The 17,093-nt window shown below is 47.5% G+C and overlaps 4 protein-coding genes across 7 annotated transcripts in view; 3 read left to right on the top strand and 1 right to left on the bottom strand.

Annotated features, from left to right (window-relative positions):
• Nucleotides 1-49: 49 nt before the first annotated feature.
• Nucleotides 50-937, top strand: LOC123723971 (conserved oligomeric Golgi complex subunit 8). The gene has a single exon (XM_045689787.2). The coding sequence runs from the start codon at nucleotides 543-545 to the stop codon at nucleotides 870-872; it is 330 nt and encodes a 109-aa protein (XP_045545743.1). The 5' UTR covers nucleotides 50-542; the 3' UTR covers nucleotides 873-937.
• On the top strand, nucleotides 568-3,949 carry LOC100195715 (conserved oligomeric Golgi complex subunit 8). Its single transcript, XM_014127832.3, has 5 exons — nucleotides 568-845; nucleotides 955-1,022; nucleotides 1,269-1,744; nucleotides 2,819-2,987; nucleotides 3,177-3,949. Exons 1-5 carry the CDS (start codon nucleotides 799-801, stop codon nucleotides 3,698-3,700), a joined length of 1,284 nt encoding a protein of 427 aa, XP_013983307.1. The 5' UTR covers nucleotides 568-798; the 3' UTR covers nucleotides 3,701-3,949.
• LOC106562814 (RNA-binding protein NOB1) lies at nucleotides 3,950-13,731 on the bottom strand. The gene is made up of 9 exons (XM_014127831.3): nucleotides 13,614-13,731; nucleotides 13,049-13,181; nucleotides 12,730-12,863; nucleotides 11,431-11,502; nucleotides 11,043-11,192; nucleotides 5,321-5,572; nucleotides 4,844-4,941; nucleotides 4,554-4,698; nucleotides 3,950-4,477 (listed from the first exon to the last, which is right to left on the bottom strand). Exons 1-9 carry the CDS (start codon nucleotides 13,680-13,682, stop codon nucleotides 4,214-4,216), a joined length of 1,317 nt encoding a protein of 438 aa, XP_013983306.1. The 5' UTR covers nucleotides 13,683-13,731; the 3' UTR covers nucleotides 3,950-4,213.
• Nucleotides 13,732-13,776: 45 nt separating this feature from the next.
• Nucleotides 13,777-17,093, top strand: part of wdr59 (WD repeat domain 59) — a 199,221-nt gene continuing 195,904 nt past the window's right edge. For all 4 annotated transcript variants that reach the window (XM_045689784.2, XM_045689786.2, XM_045689785.2 and 1 more), the window contains exon 1: nucleotides 13,777-13,876. In XM_045689784.2, coding sequence (XP_045545740.1) covers nucleotides 13,823-13,876 — 54 coding nt within the window. In that variant the 5' untranslated portion in view covers nucleotides 13,777-13,822. The remainder of the gene's footprint in view (nucleotides 13,877-17,093) is intronic.

The raw sequence follows: 17,093 nt of genomic DNA, 5'->3' as shown, positions 1-17,093 counted from the left end.
ATTCGGTCAGAATAAAACTCAGATCAACTATTGAAGCTTTCCAACATGACCGCTGGTCGTACCACTTCCTTATTATTATATTAGTTTTGTCTACACACAGTCTGACAAGCTATGTGGTAGATCTAGAAATACCTCTTGTCTTAATACTGTAACAAAGTGTGTTTCCCTGAGCTCTACTGTAACGGTATTAAAGTTGTCAACACAGACGGCTCAGAGTGATCCCCTGAGCTCTACTGTAACGGTATTAAAGTTGTCAACACAGACGGTAGAGTGTGATTCCCTGACCTCTACTGTAACGGTATTAAAGTTGTCAACACAGACGGCTCAGAGTGATTCCCTGAGCTCTACTGTAACGGTATTAAAGTTGTCAACACAGACGGTAGAGTGTGATTCCCTGACCTCTACTGTAACGGTATTAAAGTTGTCAACACAGACGGCTCAGAGTGATTCCCTGAGCTCTACTGTAACGGTATTAAAGTTGTCAACACAGACGGCTCAGAGTGATTCCCTGACCTCTACTGTAACAGTATTAAAGTTGTCCTATGTGTCTTCTTCAGGGAATCGTCCACGAAGTGCGTCAGTCAGCTCAGCTCATGCTGAACCAGCTGTTGCAGCAGCTACGTAGCAACTCCCAACTTCCTGTGTGCCTGCGTGTGATTGGCTACCTGCGCAGGATCGACGTGTTCACGGAGGCGGAGCAACGGGTCAAGTTCCTGCAGGCGCGGGGCAGCTGGCAACGGGTCAAGTTCCTGCAGGCGCGGGGCAGCTGGCTCCGTTCCATCCTGTCCACGGTCCCCGATGATGACCCTTACTGCCACATCACCAAGACCATCGAGGCCTGTCGCGTGTGTAACCCGGCTTCAGTTATCTAGCATTGGAATGGTTGAATGAAGGACTGAGGAAACAGGACTGATGCCCCCTTTTATTCTCTGATATTTCCTTCCTCTGTTCCAGGTACACGTTTGACATCATCACCCAGTACAGAGCCATCTTCTCTGACGAGGACCCCCTGCTGTCTCCCGGTGACACAACACTTTATTTCATTTAAGGCTGAAATTATTTGATACGATTTACAATTTTCATAAAAATATGAAGATTATAAACACAACAAGAATTATCTAAAGATATATTACAAATATACAGTACATATGTTCTGGAAAAGCCAGTCAGTACTGTGGGTACGGTGCAGTACAGGTCAATAGTACAACTGAAATGGCAGGTCACTGTCTGGGCAGCGTTGTGATATACGGTAGTGTCTGTGTTGAAAGGTGGTCAGGACCAGGTGGTGAACGAAGGGGCCATCTTCCACGGCTGGGTGGTGCAGCAGGTATCCGAGTTCCTGGTGACTCTGGACCGAGACCTCCAGAGGGGGGTGGGCGGCCGCCTGGACTCCCTGCTGGGACAGTGCATGTACTTCGGCCAGCTGGCTCCGATGTTTCAGCGTGTGGCGGCCGATACCTTCCATAAAGCTGTAGAGGAAGCCATAGAGAGGTTCCAGGAGGACATGAACCTGTATACTCTGATCTCTCTCCCCTCTATGCTGGGTGGGGGCTCCATGCCAGGTACCCTCCAGACCACCAGTACCCAGCCATGTACCCTCCAGCCCCCTATGGCTCTGCTGGATTTCCCCCCTCTGGCCTGCTTCCTCAACAACATCCTGACGGCCTTCAACGACCTCAGGCTCTGTTGTCCCCTCGGTCTGGCCCAGCAGGTGACCAAGTACCTGGAGGACGCCCTGGTAAAGGTAACGAACGCCTGTATGTCTCTGCTAATGCTACGCTACGTCTGCTGCTAAAGTTATGATATTGACATGTCTAGGCTGTCCCATGTTCTCTCACGACGCGGTAGACGGGACGCTCTCTCACGACGCGGTAGTCGGGACGGCCTCTCACGACGCGGTAGACGGGACGGCCTCTCACGACGCGGTAGACGGGACGGCCTCTCACGACGCGGTAGACGGGACGGCCTCTCACGACGCGGTAGACGGGACGGCCTCTCACGACGTGGTAGACGGGACGGCCTCTCACGACGCGGTAGACGGGACGGCCTCTCACGACGCGGTAGACGGGACGGCGTCTCTCTAGACGCGGTAGACGGGACGGCCTCTCACGACGCGGTAGACGGGACGGCGTCTCACGACACGGTAGACGGGACGGCGTCTCTCTAGACGCGGTAGACGGGACGCTCTCTCACGACGCGGTAGATGGTTTGTTTAGACAGATCTTGGCTCATTTTACTCTCCCCAAATCCTAATCTTTAATTCACCCAAGATCACTGTCTTTGGGACATGGTTATCTAGTACAGTTGAAATGTTATGTATTCAGGGTTTATGGATGTACAGTATGTATGTGATGAACACATCTGTTTCCTGCAAGCCACTGTCTCTGACCATAGTAGAAGTTACCCTGATAGGATCAGGTCCTCCCTCACTCTCCCCAGGTCCCCCCTCCCTCAGACTCTCCCCCAGGTCCCCCCTCCCTCGGACTCTCCCCCAGGTCCCCCCTCCCTCGGACTCTCCCCCAGGCCCCCCCCCCCCCCCCCCTCCCTCGGACTCTCCCCCAGGTCCCCCCCCTCCCTCGGACTCTCCCCCAGGTCCCCCCCTCCCTCGGACTCTCCCCCAGGTCCCCCCCCTCCCTCGGACTCTCCCCCAGGTCCCCCCCCTCCCTCGGACTCTCCCCCAGGTGTCCCCCCCTCCCTCGGACTCTCCCCCAGGTCCCCCCCCTCCCTCGGACTCTCCCCCAGGTCCCCCCTCCCTCAGACTCAGACTATCGTTGAAACGTTAGGATATATTTCATGATTTCATGTCTCTCCTCACCAGGTCACCAAGTTGATCGTGGCGTTCCACCGGGCTGAAGAGACGGCCTTCAGCGACCGAGAGAAGGAGCTGTTTGTCCAATTCTGCTGTTCCTTCGCCGAGGACATGGTGCCTTTCCTCAACCGCTGTCTACATGTCCTGTTCCCTCCAGCACAGCTCTCTGTCATACTGGGTAAATACTCTGTCACGACTCATCACCTCTTCATTTCAACAGGTTATTGTACATCAGTTGGAATTTACATGATCTACCCACCAATGGTAAAAGACTAGAAGATGAACCAATCTTTCCCGAGAACATCCACAGTAACAACTTCCTATAATAATAATGTATGTGAAACATGTTTGTTTTTTTCTCCTCCAGGTGTCCCTCCGACTCAAATCCAGAAGTACAGCAGTCTGGGTTGTATTGATGTGAGTGTAGTCCTGGAGTCTCTGGGGTTTGTTCTTCCCAAGAGGGAGACGGTGACTCCGATGATCGAAGACCTCAGTGTTGAACTGGACGGTCTCACCACAGCTGATCCTCAACCGACACTTCCTGTTGACAACCCGGGACTTCCTGAACCAATAACAGGCCCGGAACCTATAGAGGATGATCCCATGGTCTCATCCACCATATCTACTGAGTTTGTGTCCGAGACAGGTCTGACCTCTGACCCTGAACTGGAAGCCATTTTGAATGACCCTAACCCTGTATTGGACAACCCAGAGAGACCAAGGGCTGACAGCCACCGTGAAGTACAGGAAGACCCTGAGTTGGAGGCCATATTGAATCCCCCAAAGCCTGTTCTGACCAGCCCAGAACATAACCCAGTCCCAGAGGTAAACCCAGAAGGAGACAGTGAGCCATCAGAGCCTGAGGTAAACCCGGAAGTAGCAGAGAGTTAACCCTCAGGAATATTGGCACGGTAGACTAACAATAACCTGGAATTAATGGTTTGAATCTGTTACTGTGCATTTTGACGAGTTAATTTTACAATTTACCCTTTCAGGAATGTTTCCAATGCTTTAGCTTTTATATCGTGCCATCTAATCTGGGTTTGACAATGTGGTAACTGAACTATGTAATATTATTAAAATAGTTTATTTTTCGGCTGTAAGATGGATCGTCGTTATTAAAATATATCCAAAACAGAATTATCTTGAACTGTGTTTTAATTAGGGGGCATGAAATGTGTCAGAGCAGGTTACAAACACAAGCCTAGAAAGTGCAAATACCTCGAGGCTTTTACAAACTTGGTAGTTGCTATATAAAACATTATTTGAACATGGAATTCATTAAGTTTACCTTTAAAAAAATAATAATAATTGTAATTTTATAGAAAACATCAGTATTAAATCCAGCTATTTTCACAGTTCAGTTTCTGGAATTCTCTTTAGTGGAAGACGGCTTCCGATTCTTTAACATTTCTTTTTGCGGGCAGCGTTGGGGTTGGCCCGCCTCCGTCCCCCTCCACCTGCTCCGTCTGTGATGTGCAGGTTGGCAGAGCGGCTGTAGATGTCGTGATCGGAGAAAGGTGAGCCGCCCCCGGCCAGGAAGTCTGGGTTAAAGACGTCCGTCTTTTGGCGGGCCTTACGGGACACACGCTGCTGGGGGAAACGCTGGTCCTCCACCAGGTGGGGGTTGCTGGCGTGTTTACCCCCTTGTGGCAGGGGCAGGGAGTACTACGGGGAACAGAGAGCAAGATGAGTTTCCTACCACAGTATGATGTGGGGTCTGGTACCATATTCATCCACTTACCCTCTTCCCTTTGGGGTTGAGCACTTTGGGGTTCTTTGAGAAATGCATCTGAATGCTTCCGTCCTCGCTGACCGTCACTGCTACCTTCTTCAGCGTTCTGTTGCCGCAGTGTTGACAGAAAACCTTGGTCATGTTGGTAGTGGTCCTACAACAAATAGAAAAGGTCAAACTATCCGTTTAATTAAGTTTCTTAAAGACCAAGGTAGAGTACAAGTTGTCTAATTACTAAAAAACTGGTCCTCGTGACATCAACGGGTGTTTTTTATTTACTACTAAAAGGAGGTACTCACTTGAAACAGGCGTGGCATCGTAGCATGTAATTCCTGGCCTGTTTGATGAGCATCCCGTTCACAGAGAGGACGTGGAGCCCGATCTGAATCAGGACGTTCTGTTGGAACAAACCCAGTTTACCTTCTGAATGTGAATCCTAAAAATGGGTCTCAACAGAATTTAATCAACTTTAAAAAAGATCAACTATTACCACTCAGGGACAGTTTTACACACACAAAAAAATAAATGCATGAAATGAAATGTATGCATTCACTACTGTAAGTCGCTCTGGATAAGAGCGTCTGCTAAATGACTAAAATGTAAACAAAGATGAGTTTGCCGACCTATTCAAGTTCATTTAACCCGACTCTTTAAATGTTAAGTCCCAAACGGCAACCCAATTCCCTATATAGTGTACTACTTACGCACTACCTATGGGTCCCTGGTTAGAAGTAGTGCACTATCAATGGAATAGGGGTCCGTTTGGGGCTCAGTACCTGCATAGCGAAGTCGGTGGTGAGACACGACACTTTAACGTCCGCGGGCGACGCCCAGATCCCCGTCTCCATCTGGACCTGTTTAATGTTGCTAGGGGTGATCCAACAACCGCCATCTTCTTCCTCCTCCTCCGACCCACTGCCGTGCTCCTCTGAATGATTCTTTGAGTGTTTGTGTTCCTCTGATCCGATCCCGGTCTCAGGTCCCGTGTGGACGGTGTCTGCTGCTCCACTGTCCGATATTGAGAGGTTCTGCAGGTAAATAACGAGAACCACATCAATTCATCAGCACCGACATTGACTCAGAGAGAGAGAGAGGTGATTCAGAGAGAGAGAGAGAGAGAGAGAGAGAGGTGATTCAGAGAGAGAGAGAGAGGTGATTCAGAGAGAGAGGTGATTCAGAGAGAGGGAGGGAGGGGTGATTCAGAGAGAGGGAGGTGATTCAGAGAGAGAGAGGGAGGTGATTCAGAGAGAGAGAGGGAGGTGATTCAGAGAGAGAGGTGATTCAGAGAGGGAGGTGATTCAGAGAGGGAGGTGATTCAGAGAGGGAGAGGGAGGTGATTCAGAGAGGGAGGTGATTCAGAGAGGGAGAGAGGGAGGTGATTCAGAGAGAGAGGTGATTCAGAGAGAGAGGTGATTCAGAGAGAGAGGTGATTCAGAGAGAGAGAGAAAGGTGATTCAGAGAGAGAGAGAGAAAGGTGATTCATTGTGAATCCATCTTTGACGACGGTGTGTCAATCTGTCCAAATGTTTGAACGTTTCCATCACATGGTTCAATTCCTCAACAACTGCAGTAGGACAGAAACCATGACGACAGGTTGCTCAGAGGACACTACTGCGGTAGGACAGGAAACTCTGACGACATGTTGCTCAGAGGACACAACTGCAGTAGGACAGGAAACCCTGACGACATGTTGCTCAGAGGACACTACTGCAGTAGGACAGAGGAACCCTGACGACATGTTGCTAGTCTGTGTTCTACTCCCCAGAGGTAGTCTGTGTTCTACTCCCCAGCAGGTCAGAGGTAGTCTGTGTTCTACTCCCCAGCAGGTCAGAGGTAGTCTGTGTTCTACTCCCCAGCAGGTCAGAGGTAGTCTGTGTTCTACTCCCCAGCAGGTCAGAGGTAGTCTGTGTTCTACTCCCCAGTGGTAGTCTGTGTTCTACTCCCCAGCAGGTCAGTGGTAGTCTGTGTTCTACTCCCCAGCAGGTCAAAGGTAGTCTGTGTTCTACTCCCCAGCAGGTCAGAGGTAGTCTGTGTTCTACTCCCCAGCAGGTCAGAGGTAGTCTGTGTTCTACTCCCCAGTGGTAGTCTGTGTTCTACTCCCCAGTGGTAGTCTGTGTTCTACTCCCCAGTGGTAGTCTGTGTTCTACTCCCCAGTGGTAGTCTGTGTTCTACTCCCCAGCAGGTCAGAGGTAGTCTGTGTTCTACTCCCCAGTGGTAGTCTGTGTTCTACTCCCCAGCAGGTCAGAGGTAGTCTGTGTTCTACTCCCCAGTGGTAGTCTGTGTTCTACTCCCCAGCAGGTCAGTGGTATTCTGTGTTCTACTCCCCAGCAGGTCAGAGGTAGTCTGTGTTCTACTCCCCAGCAGGTCAAAGGTAGTCTGTGTTCTACTCCCCAGCAGGTCAGAGGTAGTCTGTGTTCTACTCCCCAGTGGTAGTCTGTGTTCTACTCCCCAGCAGGTCAGTGGTAGTCTGTGTTCTACTCCCCAGCAGGTCAGAGGTAGTCTGTGTTCTACTCCCCAGCAGGTCAAAGGTAGTCTGTGTTCTACTCCCCAGCAGGTCAAAGGTAGTCTGTGTTCTACTCCCCAGCAGGTCAGAGGTAGTCTTGTGTTCTACTCCCCACTAGATCAGAGGTAGTCTTGTGTTCTACTCCCCAGCAGGTCAGAGGTAGTCTGTGTTCTACTCCCCAGTGGTAGTCTGTGTTCTACTCCCTAGCAGGTCAGAGGTAGTCTGTGTTCTACTCCCCAGCAGGTCAAAGGTAGTCTGTGTTCTACTCCCCAGTGGTAGTCTGTGTTCTACTCCCCAGTGGTAGTCTGTGTTCTACTCCCCAGTGGTAGTCTGTGTTCTACTCCCCAGTGGTAGTCTGTGTTCTACTCCCCAGTGGTAGTCTGTGTTCTACTCCCCAGTGGTAGTCTGTGTTCTACTCCCAGCAGGTCAGTGGTAGTCTGTGTTCTACACCCCAGCAGGTCAAAGGTAGTCTGTGTTCTACTCCCCAGCAGGTCAGAGGTAGTCTTGTGTTCTACTCCCCAGCAGGTCAGTGGTAGTCTTGTGTTCTACTCCCCAGCAGGTCAGAGGTAGTCTGTGTTCTACTCCCCAGTGGTAGTCTGTGTTCTACTCCCTAGCAGGTCAGAGGTAGTCTGTGTTCTACTCCCCAGCAGGTCAAAGGTAGTCTGTGTTCTACTCCCCAGCAGGTCAGAGGTAGTCTGTGTTCTACTCCCCACTAGATCAGAGGTAGTCTTGTGTTCTACTCCCCAGCAGGTCAGTGGTAGTCTGTGTTCTACTCCCCAGCAGGTCAGAGGTAGTCTGTGTTCTACTCCCCAGCAGGTCAGAGGTAGTCTTGTGTTCTACTCCCCAGCAGGTCAGTGGTAGTCTTGTGTTCTACTCCCCAGCAGGTCAGAGGTAGTCTGTGTTCTACTCCCCAGTGGTAGTCTGTGTTCTACTCCCCAGCAGGTCAAAGGTAGTCTGTGTTCTACTCCCCAGCAGGTCAGAGGTAGTCTTGTGTTCTACTCCCCAGCAGGTCAGTGGTAGTCTTGTGTTCTACTCCCCAGCAGGTCAGAGGTAGTCTGTGTTCTACTCCCCAGTGGTAGTCTGTGTTCTACTCCCTAGCAGGTCAGAGGTAGTCTGTGTTCTACTCCCCAGCAGGTCAAAGGTAGTCTGTGTTCTACTCCCCAGTGGTAGTCTGTGTTCTACTCCCCAGTGGTAGTCTGTGTTCTACTCCCCAGTGGTAGTCTGTGTTCTACTCCCCAGTGGTAGTCTGTGTTCTACTCCCCAGTGGTAGTCTGTGTTCTACTCCCCAGTGGTAGTCTGTGTTCTACTCCCCAGCAGGTCAGTGGTAGTCTGTGTTCTACTCCCCAGCAGGTCAAAGGTAGTCTGTGTTCTACTCCCCAGCAGGTCAGAGGTAGTCTGTGTTCTACTCCCCAGCAGGTCAGAGGTAGTCTGTGTTCTACTCCCCAGCAGGTCAGTGGTAGTCTTGTGTTCTACTCCCCAGCAGGTCAGAGGTAGTCTGTGTTCTACTCCCCAGTGGTAGTCTGTGTTCTACTCCCCAGCAGGTCAAAGGTAGTCTGTGTTCTACTCCCCAGCAGGTCAGAGGTAGTCTGTGTTCTACTCCCCAGCAGGTCAGAGGTAGTCTTGTGTTCTACTCCCCACTAGATCAGAGGTAGTCTTGTGTTCTACTCCCCAGCAGGTCAGTGGTAGTCTTGTGTTCTACTCCCCAGCAGGTCAGAGGTAGTCTGTGTTCTACTCCCCAGTGGTAGTCTGTGTTCTACTCCCTAGCAGGTCAGAGGTAGTCTGTGTTCTACTCCCCAGCAGGTCAAAGGTAGTCTGTGTTCTACTCCCCAGTGGTAGTCTGTGTTCTACTCCCCAGTGGTAGTCTGTGTTCTACTCCCCAGTGGTAGTCTGTGTTCTACTCCCCAGTGGTAGTCTGTGTTCTACTCCCCAGCAGGTCAGTGGTAGTCTGTGTTCTACTCCCCAGCAGGTCAAAGGTAGTCTGTGTTCTACTCCCCAGCAGGTCAGAGGTAGTCTTGTGTTCTACTCCCCAGCAGGTCAGTGGTAGTCTTGTGTTCTACTCCCCAGTGGTAGTCTGTGTTCTACTCCCCAGCAGGTCAGAGGTAGTCTTGTGTTCTACTCCCCAGCAGGTCAGAGGTAGTCTGTGTTCTACTCCCCAGTGGTAGTCTGTGTTCTACTCCCTAGCAGGTCAGAGGTAGTCTGTGTTCTACTCCCCAGCAGGTCAAAGGTAGTCTGTGTTCTACTCCCCAGCAGGTCAGAGGTAGTCTGTGTTCTACTCCCCAGCAGGTCAGAGGTAGTCTGTGTTCTACTCCCCAGCAGGTCAGAGGTAGTCTGTGTTCTACTCCCCAGTGGTAGTCTGTGTTCTACTCCCCAGCAGGTCAGTGGTAGTCTGTGTTCTACTCCCCAGCAGGTCAGTGGTATTCTGTGTTCTACTCCCCAGCAGGTCAGAGGTAGTCTGTGTTCTACTCCCCAGCAGGTCAAAGGTAGTCTGTGTTCTACTCCCCAGCAGGTCAGAGGTAGTCTGTGTTCTACTCCCCAGCAGGTCAGAGGTAGTCTGTGTTCTACTCCCCAGTGGTAGTCTGTGTTCTACTCCCCAGCAGGTCAGTGGTAGTCTGTGTTCTACTCCCCAGCAGGTCAGAGGTAGTCTGTGTTCTACTCCCCACTAGATCAGAGGTAGTCTTGTGTTCTACTCCCCAGCAGGTCAGTGGTAGTCTTGTGTTCTACTCCCCAGCAGGTCAGAGGTAGTCTGTGTTCTACTCCCCAGTGGTAGTCTGTGTTCTACTCCCCAGCAGGTCAGTGGTATTCTCTGTTCTACTCCCCGGCAGGTCAGAGGTATTCTCTGTTCTACTCCCCGGCAGGTCAGAGGTAGTCTGTGTTCTACTCCCCAGCAGGTCAGTGGTATTCTGTGTTCTACTCCCCGGCAGGTCTGAGGTAGTCTGTGTTCTACTCCCCGGCAGGTCAGTGGTAGTCTGTGTTCTACTCCCCAGAGGTAGTCTGTGTTCTACTCCCCAGTGGTAGTCTGTGTTCTACTCCCCAGTGGTAGTCTGTGTTCTACTCCCCGGCAGGTCAGTGGTATTCTGTGTTCTACTCCCCAGCAGGTCAGAGGTAGTCTGTGTTCTACTCCCCAGAGGTAGTCTGTGTTCTACTCCCCAGTGGTAGTCTGTGTTCTACTCCCCAGTGGTAGTCTGTGTTCTACTCCCCAGTGGTAGTCTGTGTTCTACTCCCCAGTGGTAGTCTGTGTTCTACTCCCCAGTGGTAGTCTGTGTTCTACTCCCCAGTGGTAGTCTGTGTTCTACTCCCCAGTGGTAGTCTGTGTTCTACTCCCCAGTGGTAGTCTGTGTTCTACTCCCCAGTGGTAGTCTGTGTTCTACTCCCCAGTGGTAGTCTGTGTTCTACTCCCCAGTGGTAGTCTGTGTTCTACTCCCCAGTGGTAGTCTGTGTTCTACTCCCCGGCAGGTCTGAGGTAGTCTGTGTTCTACTCCCCGGCAGGTCAGTGGTAGTCTGTGTTCTACTCCCCAGAGGTAGTCTGTGTTCTACTCCCCAGTGGTAGTCTGTGTTCTACTCCCCAGTGGTAGTCTGTGTTCTACTCCCCGGCAGGTCAGTGGTATTCTGTGTTCTACTCCCCAGCAGGTCAGAGGTAGTCTGTGTTCTACTCCCCAGAGGTAGTCTGTGTTCTACTCCCCAGTGGTAGTCTGTGTTCTACTCCCCAGTGGTAGTCTGTGTTCTACTCCCCAGTGGTAGTCTGTGTTCTACTCCCCAGTGGTAGTCTGTGTTCTACTCCCCAGTGGTAGTCTGTGTTCTACTCCCCAGTGGTAGTCTGTGTTCTACTCCCCAGTGGTAGTCTGTGTTCTACTCCCCAGTGGTAGTCTGTGTTCTACTCCCCAGTGGTAGTCTGTGTTCTACTCCCCAGTGGTAGTCTGTGTTCTACTCCCCGGCAGGTCAGTGGTAGTCTGTGTTCTACTCCCCGGCAGGTCAGTGGTAGTCTGTGTTCTACTCACCACTAGTTCCAGCAGGTCAGTGTCGAAGCAGGGCAGAGGATTCCTCCAGAACTGGAAGCTGTTGTACTCTCCGATCTCTGGAGGGTTATAGCTGTGCTGTGTCTGTGCTGCTGGCGTCTGTCTGCCACTGAACAGCCCATCAGCCGGTCTCTGGACCACGGAGGATAGAGAGGAGAACTCTTAACTATTATTCTAGATGTTAAGAGAAGTGGTTGATTTGTACTAATGATCATCCCACATGGTTCCCCTCATTCACATGGTTATTCTAGAGGTTTGCCCCTTTTTTTAGGTTGTTCATTTACTTAGGTCTCACATCTCAACATGGATACGGATCAGTATTATTATGGTTAACAACAGAGTTGATTTCATGTCATTGTTTGGACTGTACCTTTGAGGGAAAGTGGAACCCTGCCACGCCAACGGGAGCCTCTGGATGTCTCCGAGTACTGCATACCTGGACCTGAGGACAGACGACATGTCAATGCTGTGATGTGGACCCATTGAAACACTTACATCAAATCAAAGTTTAACATTGTGTTTACTTGATAGCTACCTACACAAATAGCGAGCTAGAACAAAGTGTTTAATAAGATAAACATTCATAATTTTTTTTTAAATGTAATACAAATAAAAGTTGTCCAGTAGGCATCTACAGAGAGAGCTAAGAGCTGTGTCGTCGGTCATTTGTCACGTGCGCCGAATACTGAAATGCTGAATACAACAGGTGTAGACCTCACAGTGAAATGCTGAATACAACAGGTGTAGACCTCACAGTGAAATGCTGAATACAACAGGTGTAGACCTCACAGTGAAATGCTGAATACAACAGGCGTAGTAGACCTTACAGTGAAATGCTGAATACAACAGGTGTAGACATCACAGTGAAATGCTGAATACAACAGGTGTAGACCTCACAGTGAAATGCTGAATACAACAGGTGTAGACCTCACAGTGAAATGCTGAATACAACAGGTGTAGACCTCACAGTGAAATGCTGAATACAACAGGTGTAGACCTTACAGTGAAATGCTTACTTACAGGCTCTAACCAATAGTGGAAAAAAGGTTTTAGGTGAACAATAGGTAGGTAAAGAAATAAAAACAACAGTAAAAAGACAGAACAGCCTATGGGGGGGTAATGTAAATAATCCAGGTAGCCAGGCTGCCAGACCTACTCAGGGTTCTGTGGGTTAACTAGTCCCTTTCACTGGTTGTGCCCCACATGGCAGCCTATTCCCTATATAGTGCACTACTTTAGACCAGAGCCCTATGGAACCCTATTCCCTATATAGTGCACTACTTTAGACCAGAGCCCTATGGCACCCCATTCCCTATATAGTGCACTACTTTAGACCAGAGCCCTATGGCACCCCATTCCCTATATAGTGCACTACTTTAGACCGGAGCCCTATGGCACCCCATTCCCTATATAGTGCACTACTTTAGACCAGAACCCTATGGAACCCTATTCCCTATATAGTGCACAACTTTAGACCAGAGCCCTATGGCACCCTATTCCCTACATAGTGCACTACTTTAGACCAGAGCCCTATTCCCTATATAGTGTACTACTTTAGACCAGAGCCCTATTCCCTATATAGTGTACTACTTTAGACCAGAACCCTATATAGTGCAGAAAGGGAAATAGGGTTCCATTTGGGGTCACATCTCATTGTTCACCGTCTTACCTTGACCTCAGGTTCTTTCTTCAGGTGGTCAGTCCCAACGTTTTCTCTCTCCAACTGGTATGTCAGAGCCAACACCTTGATGTCTGTGGCAGATAGGCTGGGGTAGTCTCCAGTCTTCTTGGAGAACTCAGTCACTCAACACAGACCACCACAATACTCAGTACCAGCATCACAAAACTGGAAATATGTTTATTACCATCAACAACTATAGAAGTGATGTTGGAGAGGAAGTGTCTACAAAAAAAAAAAAATATCCACTACAACAAATCAAACAAACAGAAACTGATCAAAAAGTGTAATTTTAAAAATCCTTAGCTACCTAATCTGATGTCCTCTGGGTACGGCTCTCTGAAGTTCAGTTGATATGGTAGGAATGACAGACTTCTCCGGGTTGCCTTGTCTCTAATTTCCTCTACTACATCCTTCAGGGTGTAGATATTCTTACCGATTTCCTACAAAATAAAATGTTTTATTTTTTTTATTTTGTATTACAAGCTGAGTGTTTGATGTGAGGTCTGGATAGCTTGTTAACGTGGTTCATCCTGTTTAAATGGCCACATCAACGTCATGTAGCTGCCTATATTATAATTTATACATTGCTATATATATATATATATATATATAATTTTGTAGGAAATAGATATTCTTACCGATTTCATATATATATATATATATATATATATATATATACAGCAATGTATAAATGATAATATAGGCAGCTACATGATGTTGATGTGGCCATATAAACAGGATGAACCACGTTAAGTAGTTATCCAGACCTCACATCAAACACTCAGCTTGTAATAAAAAGTTACTCACATTAAATACTTCTGATCCTGGAGGGGAACATCACTACTGATGTGTAACACGGTTTAAACCCTCACCTGAAGAGCTGCTTTCTTCAAAAATCCTCCTGCGTCTACGACAACATGTTCCACCATGGTAGCCGCCATCTTGGATAGCTACCTTCCTGCAGCGTCACCGACCAATCACAAGACACGGAGGAGTTCTCGCGTTGTCCGTGATTTGAGGGAACAGGACGTCGTGTGACGTCTTGTTGACGTTGGACGTTTGTTGTCGCCGTAAGAGGAAGATGGCGGCTCGCTGGAGCAGTGAGAATGTGGTGGTGGAGCTGCGAGATGCTCAGGTACTCGAGTTAAACAGGGTTTAAATCAACAGTTGTTGACATGTAGCTAACTAATGCGCAATGCGTTGCCAAATATATGTATAACTTTCTCCTTCTGTCTGTGGTGTTGTCATACTGTTCCTAGTGGGGGGGAAAAAGTGGGAGCTGTTATCTTTCTGAGAAGTCGGGAAGAGTAACCTGGAAGTGGCACAGTTAAAGGATGTCACACTCAGTCGCAGGGTTGTTGGAAGTTTTGTTTCAACAGGTCAAATGCACCAGAGTACAGACATCCAAGTGTACAAGACATTGTTCCATGCACAAGTTGTCGCAGCAATATTTAGCATGAAAACAAATACAAACAAAACGTCCCAGCTTAAACTGTCCCTGTGCATAATGTTCACATGATCTTCATTGACTTGTAAACTAACCATACATATTACTTAATAGTAATTTTTGGTCACAGGTCCAGGAATGGCTGAAGAATTGCAACATTTACCTGGAGCTAAATCTGCAGATAGCACTGCTGGGTGATTTGAAAAGTCATAGTCAATCGATCAATAGCATAATTATACATTTAGCAAAAAAAATGTAACTTTAATTTACAATCCTGTAGAAACTATAAGAATAGAAAGTTTCAGAACTTTTGTGAAGCATCACAGCACACTTGAAAAATATCTGGCAAATAGAAATCCAATATGGATTGTGATAAGAGATAGATGGGAGGCGTTGAATGGAGCTGAAGGGTGGGACTCATAACAACAAGATAACTCATGTCAAATATACTGTGTCTGTAAAATGTATAGAGGTTCAGAACTTTAGTGAAACAGCAAAGTTAAAAATATATGACATAGAAATCAAACCAGACAGACATCAGTAATAGATGGGAGAGGTTGGGGCTAGAGGAAGGACAGGAGTAAAAACAAACAGAATACAACTATTGTAAAATAGACTGTGTCCATAAAATGTATATAGCATATAGAAGCTGGAAGTAGAAGCATAAGCGTTGTTGTTCACTAGTTTACTTCAACTAGGGGAGGGGTGGAAGGGTTAGAAAGTAATAAAGGAAAACATATTTTTAAATATATATATATATATATATATATATATATATATATATATATATATATATATATATATATATATATATATATATATATATATATATGTACAGTACCAGTCAAAAATTTGGACACATCTACTCATTCCAGGGTTTTTCTTTATTTTTACTATTTTCTACATTGTAGAATAATAGTGAAGACATCAAAATTATGAAATTACATATATGGAATTATGTAGTAACCAAAAAAGGGTTAAACAAATCAAAATATATTTTAGATTCTTCAAAGTAGCCACCCTTTGCCTTGATGAACAGGGAATACGGGAGGGAACGGAGCACGCACCCCTGAGGGGCCCCCGCCTGCTATCGCACGGCAAGCGGTACCGGAGCGCCAAGTCTAGGTCCAAGAGGCTCCTAAACAGCTTCTACCCCCCAAGCCATAAGACTCCTGAACATCTAATCAAATGGCTACCCAGACTATTTGCACTGCCCCCCCTCCCCTTTTCTACGCTGCTGCTACTCTCTTATTATCTACGCATAGTCACTTTAATAACTCTACCTACATGTACATATTATCTCAATTACCTCGACACTGGTGCTCCTGCACATTGACTTTGTACCGGTACCCCCTGTATATAGCCTCCACATTGACTCTGTACCGGTACCCCCTGTATATAGCCTCCACATTGACTCAGTACCGGTACCCCCTGTATATAGCCTCCACATTGACTCAGTACCGGTACCCCCTGTATATAGCCTCCACAGTGACTCTGTACCGGTACCCCCTGTATATAGCCTCCACATTGACTCTGTACCGGTACCCCCTGTATATAGCCTCCACATTGACTCTGTACCGGTACCCCTGTATATAGCCTCCACATTGACTCTGTACCGGTACCCCCTGTATAAGCCTCCACATTGACTCTGTACCAGTACCCCCTGTATATAGCCTCCACATTGACTCTGTACCGGTACCCCCTGTATATAGCCTCCACATTGACTCTGTACCGGTACCCCTGTATATAGCCTCCACATTGACTCTGTACCGGTACCCCCTGTATAAGCCTCCACATTGACTCTGTACCAGTACCCCCTGTATATAGCCTCCACATTGACTCTGTACCGGTACCCCCTGTATATAGCCTCCACATTGACTCTGTACCGGTACCCCCTGTATATAGCCTCCACATTGACTCTGTACCTGTACCCCCTGTATATAGCCTCCACATTGACTCTGTACCGGTACCCCCTGTATATAGCCTCCACATTGACTCTGTACTGGTACCCCCTGTATATAGCCTCCACATTGACTCTGTACCGGTACCCCCTGTAAATAGCCTCCACATTGACTCTGTACCGGTACCCCTGTATATAGCCTCCACATTGATTCTGTACCGGTACCCCCTGTATATAGCCTCCACATTGATTCTGTACCGGTACCCCCTGTATATAGCCTCCACATTGACTCTGTACCGGTACCCCCTGTATATAGCCTCCACATTGACTCTGTACCGGTACCCCCTGTATATAGCCTTGTTATTGTTATTTACTGCTGCTCTTTAATTATTTGTTATTCTTATCTCTTACTTTTTTGTTGTTGGTATTTTCTTAAAACTGCATTGTTGGTTAAGGGCTTGGAAGTAAGCATTTCACTGTTGTATTCGGTGCATGTGACTAATACAATTTGATTTGATTTGAAGCTGTTTGAGAGAATACCAGGAGTGTGCAAAGCTGTCACCAAGGCAAAGGGTGGCTACTTCGAAGAATTTAAAATATAAAATATATTTGTATTTATTTAATACTTTTTTGGTTACTACATGATCCCGTATGTGTTATTTCATAGTTTTGATGTCTTCAATATTATTCTACAATGTAGAAAATAAAGGAACACCCTTGAATGAGTAGGTGTGTCCAAGCTTTGGACTGGTACTGTATATATATATGTATGTATGCATGTATGTATGTATGTATGTATGTATGTATGTATGTATGTATGTATGTATGTATGTATGTATGTATGTGTGTATGTATGTATGTGTGTGTATATATATATATATATATATATATGTGTATATGTATATGTGTATATGTATATGTATATGTGTGTGTATATATGTGTATGTATATGTGTGAATATATGTATGTGTGTGTATATATGTGTATATATATATGTGTGTGTGT

This window comes from Salmo salar, chromosome 11 (assembly GCF_965601325.2).
Source record: "Salmo salar chromosome 11, fSalSal1, whole genome shotgun sequence".
Lineage (NCBI taxonomy): Eukaryota > Metazoa > Chordata > Actinopteri > Salmoniformes > Salmonidae > Salmo > Salmo salar.
This window is presented reverse-complemented; position numbering and strand designations above follow the sequence as displayed.